The 18,551-nt window shown below is 45.8% G+C and overlaps 1 protein-coding gene across 1 annotated transcript in view; it reads left to right on the forward strand.

Moving 5' to 3' along the window:
• The first annotated feature begins 14,105 nt into the window (after positions 1-14,105).
• Positions 14,106-18,551, forward strand: part of JAM3 (junctional adhesion molecule 3) — a 90,503-nt gene continuing 86,057 nt past the window's right edge. The window contains exon 1 of the mRNA XM_003819845.6: positions 14,106-14,344. Coding sequence (XP_003819893.3) covers positions 14,134-14,344 — 211 coding nt within the window. The 5' untranslated portion in view covers positions 14,106-14,133. The remainder of the gene's footprint in view (positions 14,345-18,551) is intronic.

Below are 18,551 nucleotides of genomic sequence, written 5' to 3' on the forward strand. Positions count from 1 at the left end.
TGAACTTCTGATAGTGGCTAGTGTGCAGCCAGGTGTCCAGCGAGCACTTAGTGAGTGCTTTGTAATTGATGACTTGCCGGGCTTTGTCTTAGGTGAGGTGCAAAGTCGACCCTGAGATGGTTTGCCCCTCAGGGGGCAGGGGGGAAGGGAAAGAAGCCCAACAAGAGGGCCATTTCAGACCCGTCCCAGCCTCAGCCGACCCTGCGGGGGAGCTCTGGGGACAATTACTCCTCAGTCTGTCCCAACTGGAAGCAAGGGAGCTGTGTTTCCGTAGATATTGCAAGGGGGCAGAAACTGCCAGGCATTTGCAGTTCCCTGAGCACGATGGAGAGGTGGCTCTGGTACCCCCAGGCAGTCCTCTGAAGACAGCTGTGGGTGCAGTTCTTTAGAATCAAAGGAAACGGGCCGGGCGCGGTGGCTCACACCTGTCGTCTCAGCACTTTGGGAGGCCGAGGTGGGTGGATCACCTGAGGTCAGGAGTTTGCGAACAGCCTGGTCGACATGGTGAAACCCTGTCTCTACTAAAAATACAAAAATTAGCCGGGCATGGTGGTGCACGCCTGTAATCCCAGCTACTCAGGAGGCTGAAGCGGGAGAATCGCTTGAACCCGGGAGGCGGAGGTTGCAGTGAGGTGAGATCGGGCCACTGCACTCCAGCCTGGATGACAGTCTCCGAAAAAAAAAAAAAAAAGGGAGCGGAAGGCCGGGTGTGGTGGCTCACACCTGTAATCCCAGCACTTTGGGAGGCTGAGGCAGGTGGATCACAAGGTCAGGAGTTCAAGACCAGCCTGGCCAACATGTTGAAAACTCGTCTCTACTAAAAATACAAAAATTAGCTGGGCATTGTGGCGAGCACCTGTAATCTCAGCTACTCAGGAGGTTGAGGCAGGAGAATGGCATGAACCCGGGAGGCAGAGCTTGCAGCGAGCCAAGATGGCACCATTGCACTCCAGCCTGGGCCACAGAGGGAGACTCTGTATCAAAAAAAAAAAAAAAAAGGGAACAGAAGAGACAGAGCCCCAGCAGGGTCTGCTACAAACATAAAGCAAGTGCTCTCAGACCCTCTCTACTCTACTGACAGGTCATCAACTTCGATTTGTAAAATGTTTCTCCCCTTCAGGCGTTCACAGTCCTCGATTTGTAAAATGTTTCCCTGCTTTAGGAGTTCACAGTCCAGCAGCGAGACAGTGGCATGCTATACCCCTGTGTTCATATAGAATGTGCACAGTGATAGGTGCTAGTTCAGCGATAGAACACAGAACACGTCATTGAATTCTGGCCGGGTGGGTCAGGGGAGTATAAAGTTGGATGGGACTTGCTCTGTGCCACGCCCTCCCCTGTTAGAAAGCCTTCCATGGCTGGGCGCAGTGGCTCACGCCTGTAATCCCAGCACTTTGGGAGGCCGAGGCGGGCGGATCACCTGAGGTCGGGAGTTCGAGACCATCTTGGTCAACATGGTGAAACTCCGTCTCTACTAACATACAAAAAATTAGCCGGGCGTGGTGGCACATGCCTGTAGTCCCAGCTACTCAGGAGGCTGAAGCAGGAGAATCGCGTGAACCCAGGAGGTGGAGGTTGCAGTGAACTGAGATCGCGCCATTGCACTCCAGCCTGGCAACAGAGCAAGACTCTGTCTCAAAAAAAAAAAAAAAAGAAAGAAAAAGAAAAAAGAAAGGCTTCCATTACGCTCCATCACCCATGTAAAACATTCAAAATAACTTAGCCTAAATATCAAGGCCCCATGCTAGATACCCATCCACCTACTATACGATCTGGAAGTCATATATTTCATTTCTATCCTTTTAAGAATTACCCTTAAGCGTTTAAAATATACCCTTAATTTAAAATATACCCTTTAATTTTTAAAGTTTAAATCTAATTAACCTTTACTGACCTTTCAGTACTCTGAATTTCTTCTAACCCTAGTTGTTCATGTTATCATTGTCTAGTATTTTAGTTTTTTTAACCCTCACAGATAGGTTATTACTATTATTGTCTTGTAGAGTCGATATTGACTTACATTTGTTCACTTGCTTCCTACATGTTTTGCTGATCGTTGCTCTTTTATCCCCTTGCTTCCTCTGGGTACAGATTTGCTTTTTTTAAACTTAAGCTTTTCTTTTAAATCATTCATTCGTATTTCTTTCAACAAGTAAAGAGGTGACAAACTCTCTCAAATTTTTTTCCCTTTACTCTTGAATCATCACTTAGCTGATACAGAAACCTGGACTGACTTCTTTTTCACCTTAGCACTTTGAAGCAATTATTTCATTTTGTTCCAGCTTCTATTGTTGTTTCCCAGCGAATAGCCATCTTTTGACTGTCACTAACCTTGAGACTTTTCTTAGTCTTTGAGTTCTGTCTTTCACCGTGTTATGTCTAGCAAAGACCCATGCGGCTAGGTGTGACAAAACAAAATGAGATATCTCTTTATCCCGGGGTATCCTATTTAGAATAGCTTCTTCAAACTAAGAACTCGTGTCTTGGCCAGGCATGGTGGCTCAAGCCTGTAATCCCAGCACTTTGGGAGGCCAAGGCGGGCGGGCCACGAGGTCAGGAGATCGAGACCATCCTGGCTAACATGGTGAAACCCAGTCTCTACTAAAAACACACAAAAATTAGCCGGGCGTGGTGGTGGGCGCCGGTAGTCCCAGCTACTTGGGAGGCTGAGGCAGGAGAATGGCTTGAACCCAGGAGGTGGAGCTTGCAGTGAGCCGAGATTGCACCACTGCACTCCAGCCTGGGTGACAGAGCAAGACTCCATCTCAAAAACAAAAAACAAACAAAATCCCAAAAGAACTCGTGTCTTTCACCAATTCTGGCAAATTCTGAGCCATTCCCTCTTCAGTTACTGCCTTTAGAGCCACATTTTTATTTTATCCCACTACAACGTGTTTCTATAGCGCACATCTCTTAAATTTGTTTTTTTTTTTTTAGATGGAGTCTCGCTCTGTTACCCAGGCTGGGGTGCAGTGGCCTGATCTCAGCTCACTGCAACCTCCACCTCCCAAGTTCAAGCAATTCTCTCCTGCCTTAGCCTCCCAAGTAGCTGGGATTACAGGTGCCCTCCACCACGCCCAGCCAATTTTTGTATTTTCAGTAGAGATGAGGATTGCACTACGTTGGTCAGGCGGGTCTCGAACTCCTGACCTCAGATGATCCACCTGCCTCGGCCACCCAAAGTGCAGGGATAACAGGCGTGAGCCACTGCGCCTGGCCAACATTTTTTTTTCTATCTCCATATGTTTACCACCCTGTGGCTCATCCCGGATGGTTTTCTAAGATCCATCTTCTACTTCACAAGTTTTCTTTCAGGCCACTGTTCAATCTTCTGTTGAGAGGTTTTGGGTTTTGGTTTGGGTTTTCCTGTTTCTCTTTTTCTCATCTGCCTGTTCTCTCCAGGTGTCCTTTTTATATCTCTGTGTTTGCTAGTCCTTGTATCTCTCTGTACTTTGCAAGCCCACTTACCTTATTATCTCTTTTGGATCATTCTGTTATCTCAGAGTTTGGGAGGTGCAATGCCTGCCGCATAGGTCTGCTGGGTCCCACCTGTCACATAGATCCGCTGGCTCCCGCCTGTCACGTAGATACGCTGGCTCCCGCCTGCCGCGTAGGTACGCTGGCTCCCGCCTGTGGTGCGCAATTTCCCCTGTGGTTTGTCACCGGTTAGCTCCTCTTCATCAGAGATTGTTCCATTCTGTGGGGGTCGTTGATGTGCTGGGACATGCTAGGAACAGTTGCACCTTTTGCTTCAAGTGGTTGGTCTAGAGGTTTCCCCAATGTGACCACAGGTTTTACATTAATTTCTGGGCTTGGAGACTTCCACATCATGGGAGACGGTGTAAGTTCACACCCAACACCGGCATGTGACGCAGGCCTGGAGACTCTGTCGCCCAGGCTGGAGTGCAGTGGCATGATCTTGGCTCACTGGAACCTCTCTGCCTACTGGGTTCAAGTGATTCTCCTGCCTCAGCCTTCCCAGTAACTGGGATTACAGGCATCCACCACCATGCCTGGAGAATTTCTGTATTTTTAGTGGAGACAGGGTTTTGCCATGTTGACCAGGATGGTCTCGAACCCCTGACCTCAAGTGATCCTCCCAAAGTGCTGGGATTACAGGTGTGAGCTACCACATCTGGCTGAGACTTGAGTTTCCCACAGGAAATGGTTTTTCTTCTCTCCCAGAACCTAGGGCAGAAACTGAAGGATGGAATTTTTTCCTGGCCACCTTCCCCTGAGGGAGCAGGATGTCGGTTCCAAAGTCCTGCTTCGAACGGGCCCTAGGGTCTCTCTGACCCACCCAGTGGGTCAGAGCTGCTCCCCTAACTCTTTCTAGGACCTCCTCCTCCTCCTCATACTATCGTGGCTCTGACTTGCAAATTTATTTTGGCTTTGAATTCCTTCCTGTGTTGGTGACTTGGAGGTTTATTTCTCTATTTCAAGCTCCATGTGCATTTTAATTTTTCTGCCCTCTTATTCAGAATTTCTCTGTACAATGTGGTAGTATGGCAGACTCCATCATTCTGAGGTTTCCTGGATCCCCAAGAAAAAAATATTGATTTTTCTTCCCATCTCTTCCATGGGAACATGGATTCTTTGAGGGGAAAAATAAAACAAAACAAAACAAAAACAAAAAAAACAAAATGAAACAAAACTGTGTCCAAGCTGTCTCTGGTGCTGAGTTCCTAGCTCAGTCCGAGGCACAAACACAACATAAAGTTTGCTAGAAGAACAGTTAAATAGTGTTAGGTGATTATCAAGAGTTACTCCAAGTCTTTCCCCATCTTTAGGAAGAAAATTTTCTCACTTATTCTAAGCACGAAGATATTCTTTTATTCCCCAAATGCTTCATAGGTGGTTCTGCAATGCACGCCCTTATGACACCTGTGTGAGTGTTTTTCTTAGCATTCTAACGTGTTTCTTGAACAACACTGTGTGCTACACCCCCCGGGATGCCTGAGATGGGGCCCTTCCTGAACTCGTGGTCCGATTGGAAGATACGATGTGGAAACCATAACTCTGACATGATATGTGTCATGGTAAGCCACGAGTATCTTGGCCAGTGGTGAGGGGTAAAAGAATTTACCAAGGTCGGACATGGTGGCTCACGCCTGTAATCTCAGCACTTTGGGAGGCCGAGGCGGGTGGATCACCCGAGGTTGGGAGTTCAAGACCAGCCTGGCCAACATGTCAAAACCCTGTCTCTACTAAAAATACAAAAATAGCTGGGTGTGGTGGTGCATGCCTGTAATCCCAGCTACTCAGGAGGCTGAGGCAGAAGAATTGCTTGAACCCGGGAGGTGGAGGTTGCAGTGAGCCAAGATCGCGGCATTGCACTCTAGCCTGGGCAGCAAGAGCAAAACCCCATCTCAAAAAAAAAAAAAGAAAAGAAAAAAGAAAGTAGGAAAGTACATTGTACGTTGCCAGGGAGCAGTGGGCAAAACCAGCAGGAGAGAAGCTGACTGCGAAGAGACAAAGGCTGGCTGGGGATTTTTATAGGGTGGTTGTTGGGTGAATTGATAATGCCAAGGTAGCAGTGAGCTAACCTGCATTCTTCTATCAGCTGAGGTGTTTGACAAATTGAGGCATTTGATGACCAGCAGGAAGCCTGCGAGTTCTGCACCTTATCTGCTCAGGAGGGCTGCATGTCCTGGGCCATAAAGAAAGGCAGGCCTATAACTTATCTCCTTCCTCTTTTTGTCTATATGTTCCGGACCATGAGGGAAGGCAGGTCTATAGCTTATCTGCTTCCTCTATCTCTTTGCTTTCTCCTGGTGGTGCCAGCCTGACTCCTTTTCCCTAATTAGGACTCCACAATGTGATAGGGAGCATTGTGTTTGTTGTAGATTCATTCAAGAGGACCATGTTTGTTTGGAAGAAAATGTTATAGGACTATTTGGGAGAGGAACTAAGGCTTCAGGAAGCTTGGGAATGAAAGGAGATGCTCTGAGGCCAGAGTGGCATTTCGCGGGTTGAGCCTGAGGGATAAGGAGAAAGGAAGAGGGTGGAACCCTTGGGAAGAGGGAGGTCATGTGCTTCCTCACATCGCCAGCGTGGTATGACTTTCCCAAACTGGCATGCTGCATGGTGAAGAATAAAAAGCACCTTGATAGAATTATACTGAGATACTGAGAAATCCATAATCATAGTGTGATATTTAACAAACCTTTTCCAGGAATTGATAGCTGAAGCCAAAAAAAAAAAAAAAAAAAAAAGTAAGCAAAGGTAGTAAAGTTTTAAGTAGCATAATAAAGAAATTGAACTGAATAGGTACATATTTAGAACTCTAAGCCCGAACATTTGAGAATACACACAGCACATTTAAAACAATTAACCATTAGTAAGCCATAATGTCAGGCTCAACAAATACAAAAGCATTGATTTTATATGGACCTTGTTCTCTGACCAAGGCAGTCATTGATGGTAACACAAGCCCAGCCTCCATATATTGAGAAGCTTATAAAGCAGACTTCTAAATGATAAGTGGTCAAGTAGAGGTGACAAATGAAATTATAAAATACTTGGGACTTAGTGACAGTGAAGACAGTGTGTATTACAAATTGTGGGATGTAGCTACTGCAGTACTTAGAAAGGATTATAGCTTCAAACATACATATTAGCAAAGGAGGAGATTGAACACAGCATTAGACTCTAGAAGTCTGAACTAGAACCACAGTAAAAATATGGAATTACAATCCAATGCAATGGAGTGTGGGAGAGACGCACCCACAGTGTTACAGAAGCACACAGAGGTCCACCCAAACCATCCTGGAGGGGACTCTGGGGCCAGGAAGTTCTACCATGAGGATATGATGCTGAAAGGGGTTCCAAGAGGACATGGTGATGTTAGGAAACTGACTAGTGTGAAAGGAAAATAAATCTTGGGACCCCAAAATCACTAAGCTGAAAAGTCAAGCTGGGAACTATCAGGCAAGCCTGCCTCCCGTTTTGTTCCTAAATAAATAGCTATAAAGATATTAAAGATACATACCTCCCTCACAATCTGCCCACAAGGAAATTCCTTGTGGGCCTCAAGGTCTTTACTCTAGTTCTGTTGAATTTCACCTTGGCCATGTAAATTGATAGCTTATCTTCACAGGTACAGGATAGAAAGTCATCCCTGTGCTCACCTTAGACAAATGCATATTTGTTTGCTTCTTCTGCTCTATTGTTTATGTAAAAATGCAGATTCACTGAGCTGGACTAAGGCATACATGAGTATTCCTCTACGCCTCTCTCACATGTAAGTTGTGATTTCAGTGAAAGGCTGATCAAAGACCCAAAATAATGCAGCCTTTTGTCTCTTATCTACCCAAGACCTGGAATCCCCGAGTTGTCCTGCCTTTCTAGACCAAAGCAATGGACATCTTACGTGTATTGATTGATGTCTGCTGTCTCCCTAAAATGTCTAAAAGCAAGCTGTGCCTGACCACCTTGGGCACCTGTTCTCAGGATCTCCTGCAGGCTGCATCACGGGTCAATGGTGACTTATATTTGGCTCGGGATAAATCTCTTCAAATGTTTTACCGAGTTTGAGTCTTTTCAGCGACACCAGGCTGACGGGGAGAATAATACAGGCAGCAAGGACTGCGTCGGCAACTGCAGTGGCTCGCAAGAACCTGGCAAGTTTTAAGAACCACAGCTGACTCAGCGGAGCTAGATTCAAGGCAGTAGATGAGGGGGTGGTATGAGATGAGGAAGTTGTGATGCTCAGGAACATAGGGTGTGTTTTTTCATCCATGACTTCTTTAGTCTTACTAAGGCAGGGGTCCCCAGTCCCCAGGCCGTGGACAGGTAGCTGTTACCAGCTGGGCCGCACAGCGGGAGGTGAGGGGTGGGAAGGAGAGCATGACTGCCTGAGCTCTGCCTCCTGCCAGGTCTGCATTAGTCTCATAGGAGCACAAACCCTTTTGCGAACTGCGCACGCGAGGGATCTAAGTTGCACGCTCCTTATGAGCATCTAACTAAAAAGCCTGATGATCTGAGGTGAAACAGCTTCATCCGGAAACACTGCCCCACCCAACCCTTCCGTGGAAAGCTTGTCTTCCACAAAACTGGGCCCTGGTGCCGAAAACGTCGGGGCCTGCTGTACTAAGGGGTGTTAGCTACATGCTGAAGGTGCCAAGAATTTCAAGCAGCACGACGTGAGCAGATGTTAGCTCTGCAGGGCGCAGGAGTCTTATATTCATTCATTCCAGAGATACTTATTGAGCACCTCTTACTGTTCTAGGCCCTAGTCACAGTTTTGAAAAGAAACATCTAGATACAGGAAGACTTACCTACAGATCATTTTAACAATCCAGATGAAAAATGAGGGAGCTGATATTGGGCCAGTGGTGGTGGGGGGTGGCCACTCCTTCCCTGTGGGGAGTGCATAAGGAGAATCTTGTACCTCCAAGCTCAGCAGAGTTTCCTGTTTCCTTCCTGTGTTCTGTCTTGGGCAGCAGCTGGTGGTAGGCCTGGGGCACAGGGACAGTGCAAACCTAGGGAACAATGCCCGGCTGGAAAACAACATATTGCCTGGAAGATAAATGGACTAAGGTGTGACCTCTGAGTGGAAGGGTTGCAGAAGCATAGCTGCCCTTTGCGGATGTGGGACTCAAGCTCTCTGTCCTTCATGGGCTGCGTGGCCATCCGCACTGGAGTCGGTCTCCACTGAGTGTCTTGAGTGCTTTCAGGATTCTGAGAGTCACCCGAGAGGACCAAATACATCCACTCCTCCTGATCCAAAATTTCATGGGAATATAATTTCATGGCATTAAAGACAAAGTATAGAGTCTTTTTTTTTTTTTTTTTTTGAGACAGAGTCTCGCTCTGTCACCCGAGCTGGAGTGCAGTGGTGCGATCTTGGCTCACTGCAAGCTCTGCCTCCTGGGTTCACGCCATTCTCCTGCCTCAGCCTCCCGAGTAGCTGGGACTACAGGCACACGCCACCATGGCCGGCTAATTTTTTGTATTTTTAGTAGAGACGGGGTTTCACCGTGTTAGCCAGGATGGTCTGGATCTCCTGACCTCGTGATCCGCCCGCCTCGGCCTCCCAAAGTGCTGGGATTACAGGCGTGAGCCACCACGCCCGGCCTTAACTATAGTCTTACCCAGAGCTCTTATCTGCTTGCTCAAGGGGCATGGTCTTGAATAATTTCTGGGGAAAAGGTTTCCTGTGGAATGACCCTCTTCACGTTAGAAACCTAGGAAATCGAATTATGTCCCCCCATTTCCAGTCCTGGAACAGAATATCCAGAACCTCTTCAGTGGCCACCACTAAAAAGTGTCCTTCCCATCCTGGAAAGCTCTGAGTCACATAAATTGCTCTGTCAAATGCCTGGCCTAGAGCTTTTTGGAAGAGCTTTCCCCATTCCAAAGCCCTGAAACCGAGGGTTGACCCTGGCCGGGACTCTGTGTAAAGTGCAAGATCTCAGCAGCAGAGGAGGGAAAAGAGCGGAGGCCCAGGTCTCTCACTGGTGCCGCCAGGAAGTAAACACTCCATGGTGTAATTTGGGTGAAGAGAAAATTATCTCTAATTGGAGGGCTGGAATAAAAATATCTCCCATCTGTAAACAAAGTAGTTGGAGCATCCTGGAGGCACAGAACTGGAGCACCAGAGTGCTGCAGGTACCCTGTGGGCCACCCCACCCAGATCGTCTCAGCCCCAACCCACAAGCAGCGGGTGCTCCGGGACCTCACCTGAAGCCAATGAAGGCGGCATACCTGTCCCTGAGGCTCATCAGTGTCCTCAGCCCTGAGGCACAGTCCAGAAAACAGCTTCTCACCTTCTCCCCAGGCCAGGGCAAATATTCAACAAGTCAGGTGAAGAGGGTAAAAAAATGCTTGTCTGTTTTATGTCATCACAGGGATCCCTCCTGGAAGGTGACTGGGGACTGCTGTTTACTGGCTATCTCAGACACCTTTTCTTTGGTGTCTGCAGGGGCACCTGCTTCTCCACATCCTCAAAGAAAGAATTGAGGCAGACACCCTGACACAGGCAGCGTGGGTGATATTCTTCATGGGGCCTGAAGTGAGAAATTCCCAGGAACATCAGCCCTGGGGAAGCAATTCTGTGTCAAGGGCTTTCCTTGTGTTATTGTCCACTGTTGGTTGTCCTGTTGTGTTTTAAGGTGCACCAGTAAAGAGCCCTTGGCTGATAGAGATACCAGCAGGATACTTTAACTCCTGCCCTAGCATAAGGGTGTGACTCTCTTTAACTCCTGGCATGTATGATATTCCTACTTAAAGACACACACACACACACACACACACACACACACACACACACACACACACACACGAACACCTAGCCTTCTTTTGGTGAAATGCAAAAGGTTTATTAAATAGCTGCTTATGAAAGCCTCTCTCTAGGAAGCCACTTGACCAAAATCTGCCATTGGTATATAAACTTTTTCAGCAAAGGAGAGAAATGTGCAAATAGATCGAACTGCAGAAGAACTTTTCTTCTTTTGCAGACCACAAGCAGCATATGTTATTGGAGAAGATGGAAGTTTTGTCTGCTACTGTTTCCTTAGAGGGAGGTGGGAGAAGGTTTTCCTATTTAAATAAAATTAAAGAAATACTTTGAAGGAAAAAGCAGGGGATAAGAGTTGAGATAAAATGTGGGATAACATAGTTGAAAATATTGTGAGGAAGATGGGACTTAAAGAGAGGGGAGATGGAGAAACAGAAACCTACCCAGGTCTTTGAAAAGCCCTGAAGAAGAATGCTTTAAAGTAGGACTCTGAGGTCAGAGACTTCCATTAGTCAAAGGATCCCACTTCTCTCATGCGATGCGGGTTGACTTCAGATGATTGTTCAGGGCTAGAATAGCATAGTAAAGGAACAGAAGTCATGGATCACATTCCTTTTTTTCTTTTTTTGAGACATGAGGCATCGGTCAATACATGTAAGGTGTACATTGGTTCTGTCTAGAAAGGTGGGACAACTATAAGTGGGTGGGGTTGGGATTTCAGGTCATAGGCAGATTCAAAGATTATTCTGATAGAAAGGAAGGTCTGGTCTGGCTCTGGGGCAGTGGCTCGCTTCTGTAATCCCAGCACATTGGGAAGTTGAGGCGGGCAAATTACTTGAGCCCAGAAGTTCAAGATCAGCTTGGGCAACATGGTGAGATCCCATCTCTACAAAAAAAAAAGTAGAAAAATTAGCCAGCTATGGTGGCGCACACCTGTGGTCCCAGCTGCTCAGGAGGCTGAGGTGGGAGGATTGCTTGAGCCTGGAGGTTGAGGCTCAAGCATGAGCCACGATTGTGTGCCACTGCACTCCAGCCTGAGTGACAGGGTAAGACCCTGTCAAACAAATAAACAAACAAAAACAAAAAACAAAACAAAAAAAAAGCAAGCAAGAAAGGAACGTCTGCATTAGAATAACGGTTGTGTAGACCAAGTTTTTATCATGCAGATGAAGCCTCCAGGTAACAGGCTTTAGAGAGAGAGAGAGAGTCTGTTGTATCAGTCTTTTTTGTTTGTTTGTTTTTAGACGGAGTCTCATTGTGTTGCCCAGGTGGAGTGCAGTGGCACGATCTCAGCTCACTGCAACCTCCGCCTTCTGGGTTCCAGCGATTCTCCTGCTTCAGTCTCCCAAGTAGCTGGAACTACAGGCATGCACCACCATGCCTGGTTAATTTTTTGTATTTTTAGTAGAGACAGGGTTTCACCATGTTGGCCAGGCTGGTCTCAAAATCCTGACCTGAGGTGATTTGCCCACCTTGGCCTCCTAAAGGGCCTGGATTACAGGCCTGAACCACCACACCTGGCCCTATCAGTCTTAAGATCTGTTTTAATGTTGATGCTGGTCAGTTGGCCTGAATTCCGAAAGGGTGGAGGGTATAATAAGGCATATCCAACTCCCCGATCATGGCCTAAACTAGTTTTTCAGGTTAACTTTGAAGTGCCTTTGGCTGAGAGGAGGGGTCATTTCAGATTGTTGAGGGGCTTAGCTTTTTTTTTTTTTTTTGAGACAGAGTCTCACTCTGTCACCCAGGCTGAAGTGCAGTGGCGTGATCTTGGCTCACTGCAACTTCCACCTCCCGAGTTCAAGTGATTCTCCTGCCTCAGCCTCCCGAGTAGCTGGGATTACAGGCGCCTGCCACCATGCCCGGCAAATTTTTGTATTTTTAGTAGAGACAGGGTTTCACCATGTTGGTCAGGCTGGTCTCAAACTCCTGACCTCATGGTCTTCCCTCCTTGGTCTGCCAAACTGCTGAGATTATAGGGGTGAGCCACCACGCCTGGCCAGGGCTTAGCATTTTATTGTTGGTTTACATTCAGTTCCCTGAACTCTTTTAAGAAGTGCATCTCTCCTTAGTAAGCCACACTTTAGAAATAAGCATATTCAGATGGGTAATGCTGTGATGGAGGCAGAGCCTCCTCAGCCCTGCTCACGGAATGCTTCCAGGACTTTGCTGCTGGCCTTATTGAGCTCTGATTCCCTTCTGCACAGGGTCAGAGCTCTCCAGGGAACAATGAAACCCTAAGGAAGAGCAGACCACTTCACAGCCACGTGTGTCCTACCCCACTCTGCTGCATCCCTAGTTAGACTTCCATTCCAGGAACTGTCTCAGCTGTTGGTAATGACATGCCGACTCCATCTGCAGAGGAAAATCAATGTCTTACAATGAAGCACCTGCTATCCACTCTCCTAGGAACCTCTGCCCCTTATAGAATATTCATGCAGCCTTTTTTTGTAATCTCGGTCTGAGTTTCAAAAGATTCCCTAGCAGAGAAGACCATTTAACAGATAGACCATTTTACAACGCAAACACTGAAAATTCCACAGGAGAAAAGAGGCACTGGTTTTTGAAAACCGTGCTCTGTCCACAGTCAGACACCATCTCACATTTCCAAGTAACCCAAACAGTTCCTTCAGTTAGGTAAATATGCCTGGCCATGTGACCAGGAGCTAAAGGGAATAATAGGGAAAACAGAGGGCAGAAAAAAATGTCAGTGGGCATAAGACGAATTTTCTTCTTTTTAATTTCTCGATTTTGTGTTTGATAAAGGGAAAGAGGCCACCATTATAAAACAACTTTTACACACTTTTACTTGTGATTTAGTGCATGGTGACCTGGAACATAAAGAAGATTTATGAAAGGAAAGACAAACAGAATCATAGTAGGTAATTGAGTTATTTTTAAATTTTTATTCTGTCTTTATAAGATTTTTGAGAAGGTAATCAATTAACATAAAGATCTGAGCAGTTATAAAGATTTACAAAGAAGATTATACAGTGATGGAAACTGAAGCATATTCTTGGCAACAATCTCAATCTATTTCATGTTTCCCGGCTTTTACATATATAAATTTGGTATACATAATATATGAATACACTTCTATTTTGCATGAAAACTAAAAATACTAAAAAAGTAGCATGAGTATATGAAAAAGTTAAACATTAAAAATATTAGTTGGAAACTGGCTTATTTTACTAACAATTATATTCAGAATTCTGTTGCTAGACTGCTGTTTCTGGGAACATTGGAGGTGTACTTTCTATACTTGCTAAAATACAAGCTTTTCAAGTATTTTCCATAGTATTAAGCGAGACTTTAAATACTCCTGCTTTTTTAGATCTAATTTCTGCTTTAATTTATCCTTCTCTTCATTTTTCCTGTTTGTCCTCATCTTACCTGTTCTTCCCTGGTTTTACTATCTCCCAGTATTCAGAAATCAGAGCAAATAATTAGTCTGCTTTTCTGCAGAATAAACTATTGGGTATGCCATCATGCTTTTGATCTACCACATAAACAAATTATTTTAGCAAGACATCACTTTTATATACTGTATAATGTATGTATTGCTTATGTTTTAAGCAGATTTCAGCTCTTTTCCTTCCATCAATTTGGAATTGGGGGCCCAAAAGATGTGAAGGCGATAATGCTTCCAAGATAACTGGGCTGCATCCTTATTTGTAAAATAAGAAATACTTTATTTCCCAAATTTTAAAGGAGTGTTCCTTCTCCGACCTGTTGTGATGGATTTATTCTATAGCTATAGAAATATACCCTGCTTCACTCTTGTACATACTTCTTTACTCTCCTCCCGCCGAGTTCATTGAAAGAGAACCCATGTGCCGGTCCAGAGCATCGCTGCATCCGTAAGCAGCTAGACTTCAGCTTCCTCTGTCACCATGGTGCCTGCTCGGCTGGGCCCGGCGGTCGCCATGGTAACTGGGGCGGGTCGCAGGGTCCCGGCAGGCTGGGCGCATGCGCGCGGGGACTACAAGCTGCGCCGCGCTGCCGCTGGCCCCTCAGCAACCCTCGACATGGCGCTGAGGCGGCCACCGCGACTCCGGCTCTGCGCTCGGCTGCCTGACTTCTTCCTGCTGCTGCTTTTCAGGGGTGAGTTTGCGCGTTTCCGCTGTTGGGAGACTAGGGTCTGGGGGCGACGGAAGCAGAGCGGGCCGAAGCTGCTGGAGCCGGTCCGGGCGAGGATAGCGGTCCTGGCTCCGAGGGCTCCCGGGGTCCCGGGCCGGAGGGGCGGCGCGCGCCCGCGTCCCCGCAGCCAGGGCTGGGACCCGGGCCTGGCTAGGGCGGGGGCCCTGGGACGCCTGGCAGTTGGACCGGGGCGGGGAGCTAATTCGGGATGGGGGGCCCGTCCCAGGCAGTGAGTCGGTCCCGGACAGCCGTCGGACCCCGGGGGCGGGCTCTTCTCGGGCGGGCTCCTGTGCTGGGCGGTGGGCTCATCCCCCGGGTGGACCCCTCCCGGGCGGTGGGCACGGCCCTCTGGAGGGAGCGCGGCAGCTGCGGCGTGGGCGCTGGAACTTGCTGGAAGACCCTGCGCAGCAGTGCTGTGCTCTCCAGAAGGGACGGTGAGCGGGGGACGTAGCTGAGGACCGGCGAGGCAGAGCTCCGAGGCCTGGCGGGCTGCTTGGTCCCAGCCCTCTGGGGATCTGCAGTTCATTTGACTCGACACAAAGGAACTGCTTTTTACAGAAATAAAATGGATATCAATCCAGTACCTTTTTTGTCTCTGGCCTGGCCGAGGAGACCACGCAGACCCTTATCCGGAAATAGCATTCGGGGCATTTGATCAAGACACGCTAATAAACTTGATAGTTTTGTGCATTTTCTTTCCCTCTGTTTGGAATTCTCATTAGATCCACATTTTCCTGGACAGTTGTACAGAGGACTAAAATAGCTTTCGTTTAGTGAGCTTGTACTGTCTACTAGGCACTTTGGAGCCATTATCTCGTTTACTCCTTTCAGCAGCTCTGTGAGGTAGGTTTCATTAATCCATTTTCAGAGTCAAGTCTAGTCTGCTTTCCAAGGCTGCATTCTAAGTAGTGAAGCCTCAACTTCATATTTACCTAAAGCAGGACACCACACTTTTCCCCTGGCAGCCATCCGCAGGTAACCAGACCAGGACCTTTTTCGGTTCTTAGATTATTTTATTGTTTGAGTTGCCACTGTCATCCCATGATGTTTTCCAGAATATACAAATTAAAACACAGAGGGACTGTTTAGGAGTGAAGGTGGACAGATTTTGGAAAACAAAGCATTCCTGTGTTTGGTGCTTTATGCTAATGGGATGCTCGTGATGGGCTGTGACAAAAGATGAGTTTTAGCGTATAGATTATATACGCTAAGGCAAAGTCTGTATACTTTGCCTGAAAGTGATTCCCAAAACCAAATGCTGTTGGGAGATAAGTGATCAAAGGCTAGCCAGGGGACAAGGGTGTCAGGAATGTCCAGCACCCGCTGTGTTGGTCACACTGACACTGTCCTATTCACAGCCTGGAACAACTCTCTATTGTTGAAAAGATCTGTTCACGTGAAAGTTTGCAGTTTTTGTTGCAGAAGCATTTGGCAGTTTAGCTCAGGAATGAATTTCAACTTGGTAGTTTGTTAATAAAACTAGAAAATGCAAAGAGCTTCACTTACCCTTAACCTCTGATTTCCTTCCCCTAAGGGACTAGTTTTGTGGCTTTTTTGCTGGTAGGGGCTGGGATTCACATGCAGAGCGTAGGAGGAAGAATCAAATTTTGCAAACTAGTTCTAATGACAAATAATCGAGGTAGTAGGATGTATGAATCCACTTTGAAGGCGTGTAGCTATCTTTTTTTTAGTAGGGGCTCTTTTTCCATTATTTGGTTTATGCTTTAAGCTACCCTAAAACTGTCCTTCCAGAAGTCATAACAACTGTGTCCTTTTTATTTTTTATGATTATTCTCAATTGCTATTACTATTTATTTTCATCTTAAAAATTTTGGTTCTTGATATAATAGCAAACATTTCTTTTGTGGTTACCCTTTGCCAGGCTCTGTTACAAGAATTTAATGTGTGCTAATTTATTTAATCTTGATAACTCTAAGAAGTCGTTACTATTGTTGTGCCCTTTTGTGGATGAAGGAACAGAAGTATGGAGAGATTCAGACCCTTGTCGGGAGTGATACCCTGTGCGTTTTAAATGGGAAATCCTTCATTATTTGTGTTAATACAATTTTTAGTTATTTGTATTATTCCATTTGACGGTGGAGTTCTTTTAATGGATCAGTTTAGACAGATTATCAAGTTTTCAACACTATGTGGTTTGTATATAAAATATTCTTTTGTTGACTCATGACAGGTGCAGTTCAGCTTTACAAATGTTATGCCACATGTCTTTTTTGAATGATTGTGTACTCATTAGTGTTAGGTTTCCAAATCTTTGATATTCTAGAGAGAAGTGCCTTATTTAGAATTAAAACAGCAACAGTTTTCATTCTTCAGATAAGACAACTTGTGTGCTGAAGCATATCAAAATCTGAAAATCAAAATTTCTGGGAAATTTTTGAAAAAATGTTTAATTCTTTTATTTGCATCTGTTTGGACTCCAGTAACGTTTTTTAGAATGGCATATTCTTTTATGTTCTAATTCTTAATTATCTGGCAGATATAATCATTGTCAGACTTGTGTGTATGTTTTAAAAAAAACAAAGAACACCTGTCTTGAAAGCATGCGGTACTTTATATCAGCTGCTCATTCCCACATGACTTGTTGATGGGCATTTGTTCTTCAGTGCTTCAGGCTAAGGAGACTGAATGGATAAGTACTAGAGATACTTAATCATAAGTAATTGCAGTATTACATTCAGGCGGAATTATCCACACAACCCCTAAGCTCCATGGAACTTGTTCTTAAACTCCATGGGGTGGGTTTAAATCAGTTCTTTTGAAAGCAACCAGACTTTCCTCAAGTATAAGATGGCCACATAATGTAACAGACGCAGCTATGGATTTAGTACATTCAGCTAGCAGCTGTTAGAGATGTGGTATTAGCAAATTCCTTCTCCATAAATTCTTTGAATTTTTTAAAAGCACAAATGTAGTAAAAGAAAGGAAAATATGTGTGAATGAAGTTAGGATGTATGGAGTCTGCTGAAGAATACCCTAGTGGTGAAGTTGGATTTTTTTTTTTTTTTTGAGACTGAGTTTCTGATGCAGTGGCATGAGCTCAGCTCACTGCAAAACTCACTGCAAAACTCCGCCTCCCAGGTTAAAGCCATCCTCCTGCCTCAGCCTCCCGAGTAGCTGAGATTACAGATGCGTGCCACCTTGCCTGACTAATTTTTGTATTGTTTTTAGTAGACATGGGGTTTCACCATGTTGGCCAGGCTGGTCTTGAACTCCTGACCTCAAGTGACCTGCCCGCCTTGGCCTACCAAAGTGCTGAGATTACAGGCGTGAGCCACCGCGCCCAGCTGGATTCTCTTTTAAGATATGTTTATAGTTGGCCGGGTACAGTGGCTCACACCAGCACTTTGGGAAGCCGAGGTGGGCGGATCACAAGGTCAGGAGATCAAGAACATCTTGGCCAACAGGATGAAGCCCTGTCTCTACTAAAAATACAAAAATTAGCCGGGCGTGCTGGTGCTTGCCTGTAGTCCCAGCTACTCTGGAGGCTGAGGCAGGATAATCGCTTGAACCCGGGAGGTGGAGGTTGCAGTGAGCTGAGATTGCGCCACTGCACTCTTGCCTGGGGTACAAGAGTGAAACTCCGTCTTGGGGGGAAAAAAAAGATGTTTATAGTCAGGTGGTGTGAATGTTATGCTGTCAAAGTTGAATGCAAATTTCAGATCTTTGTATGTACCCCAGAATTCTAGCAGTATATGCAAATAGCTTCACTGGAGTGTACAGAGATCCTGAAAGAAAGTTTTGGTAAGCACATTCTTTTACACCTAGTTTAGCAAGGACAGTATCCACTGTGGTACTCTATATGGAGAGCTAAAGCCTTAATTGACTGTCTCTTTGCTTCTTGGCATGGCACACAGAAAGCTTCCTGAGAGTTAGCCCTTGTTTCTGATGTCCCAGGAATGCTGTAGTGTTTTGTGTTGGTGTGTTTCTTTTGGTTTTAAGTAGTATCTGTTATGTGTTATATATTACATTTCCCATGAGTAGTTAATACATACAGCAGAGGTTTCAGTGCTGCTTGTATAAAGACATCAAACTATTTAATAGAGTTAGGACTATATGAACATTTTTTCTTACATTATCTTTCATTTGCAGTTTCCCAAGGTTTCTATGGTTCAGCCTTCTTCCTGAAAATTATTGCCAAAATCAAATTCTG

This window comes from Pan paniscus, chromosome 9 (genome assembly GCF_029289425.2).
Source record: "Pan paniscus chromosome 9, NHGRI_mPanPan1-v2.0_pri, whole genome shotgun sequence".
Classification (NCBI taxonomy): Eukaryota; Metazoa; Chordata; class Mammalia; order Primates; family Hominidae; genus Pan; species Pan paniscus.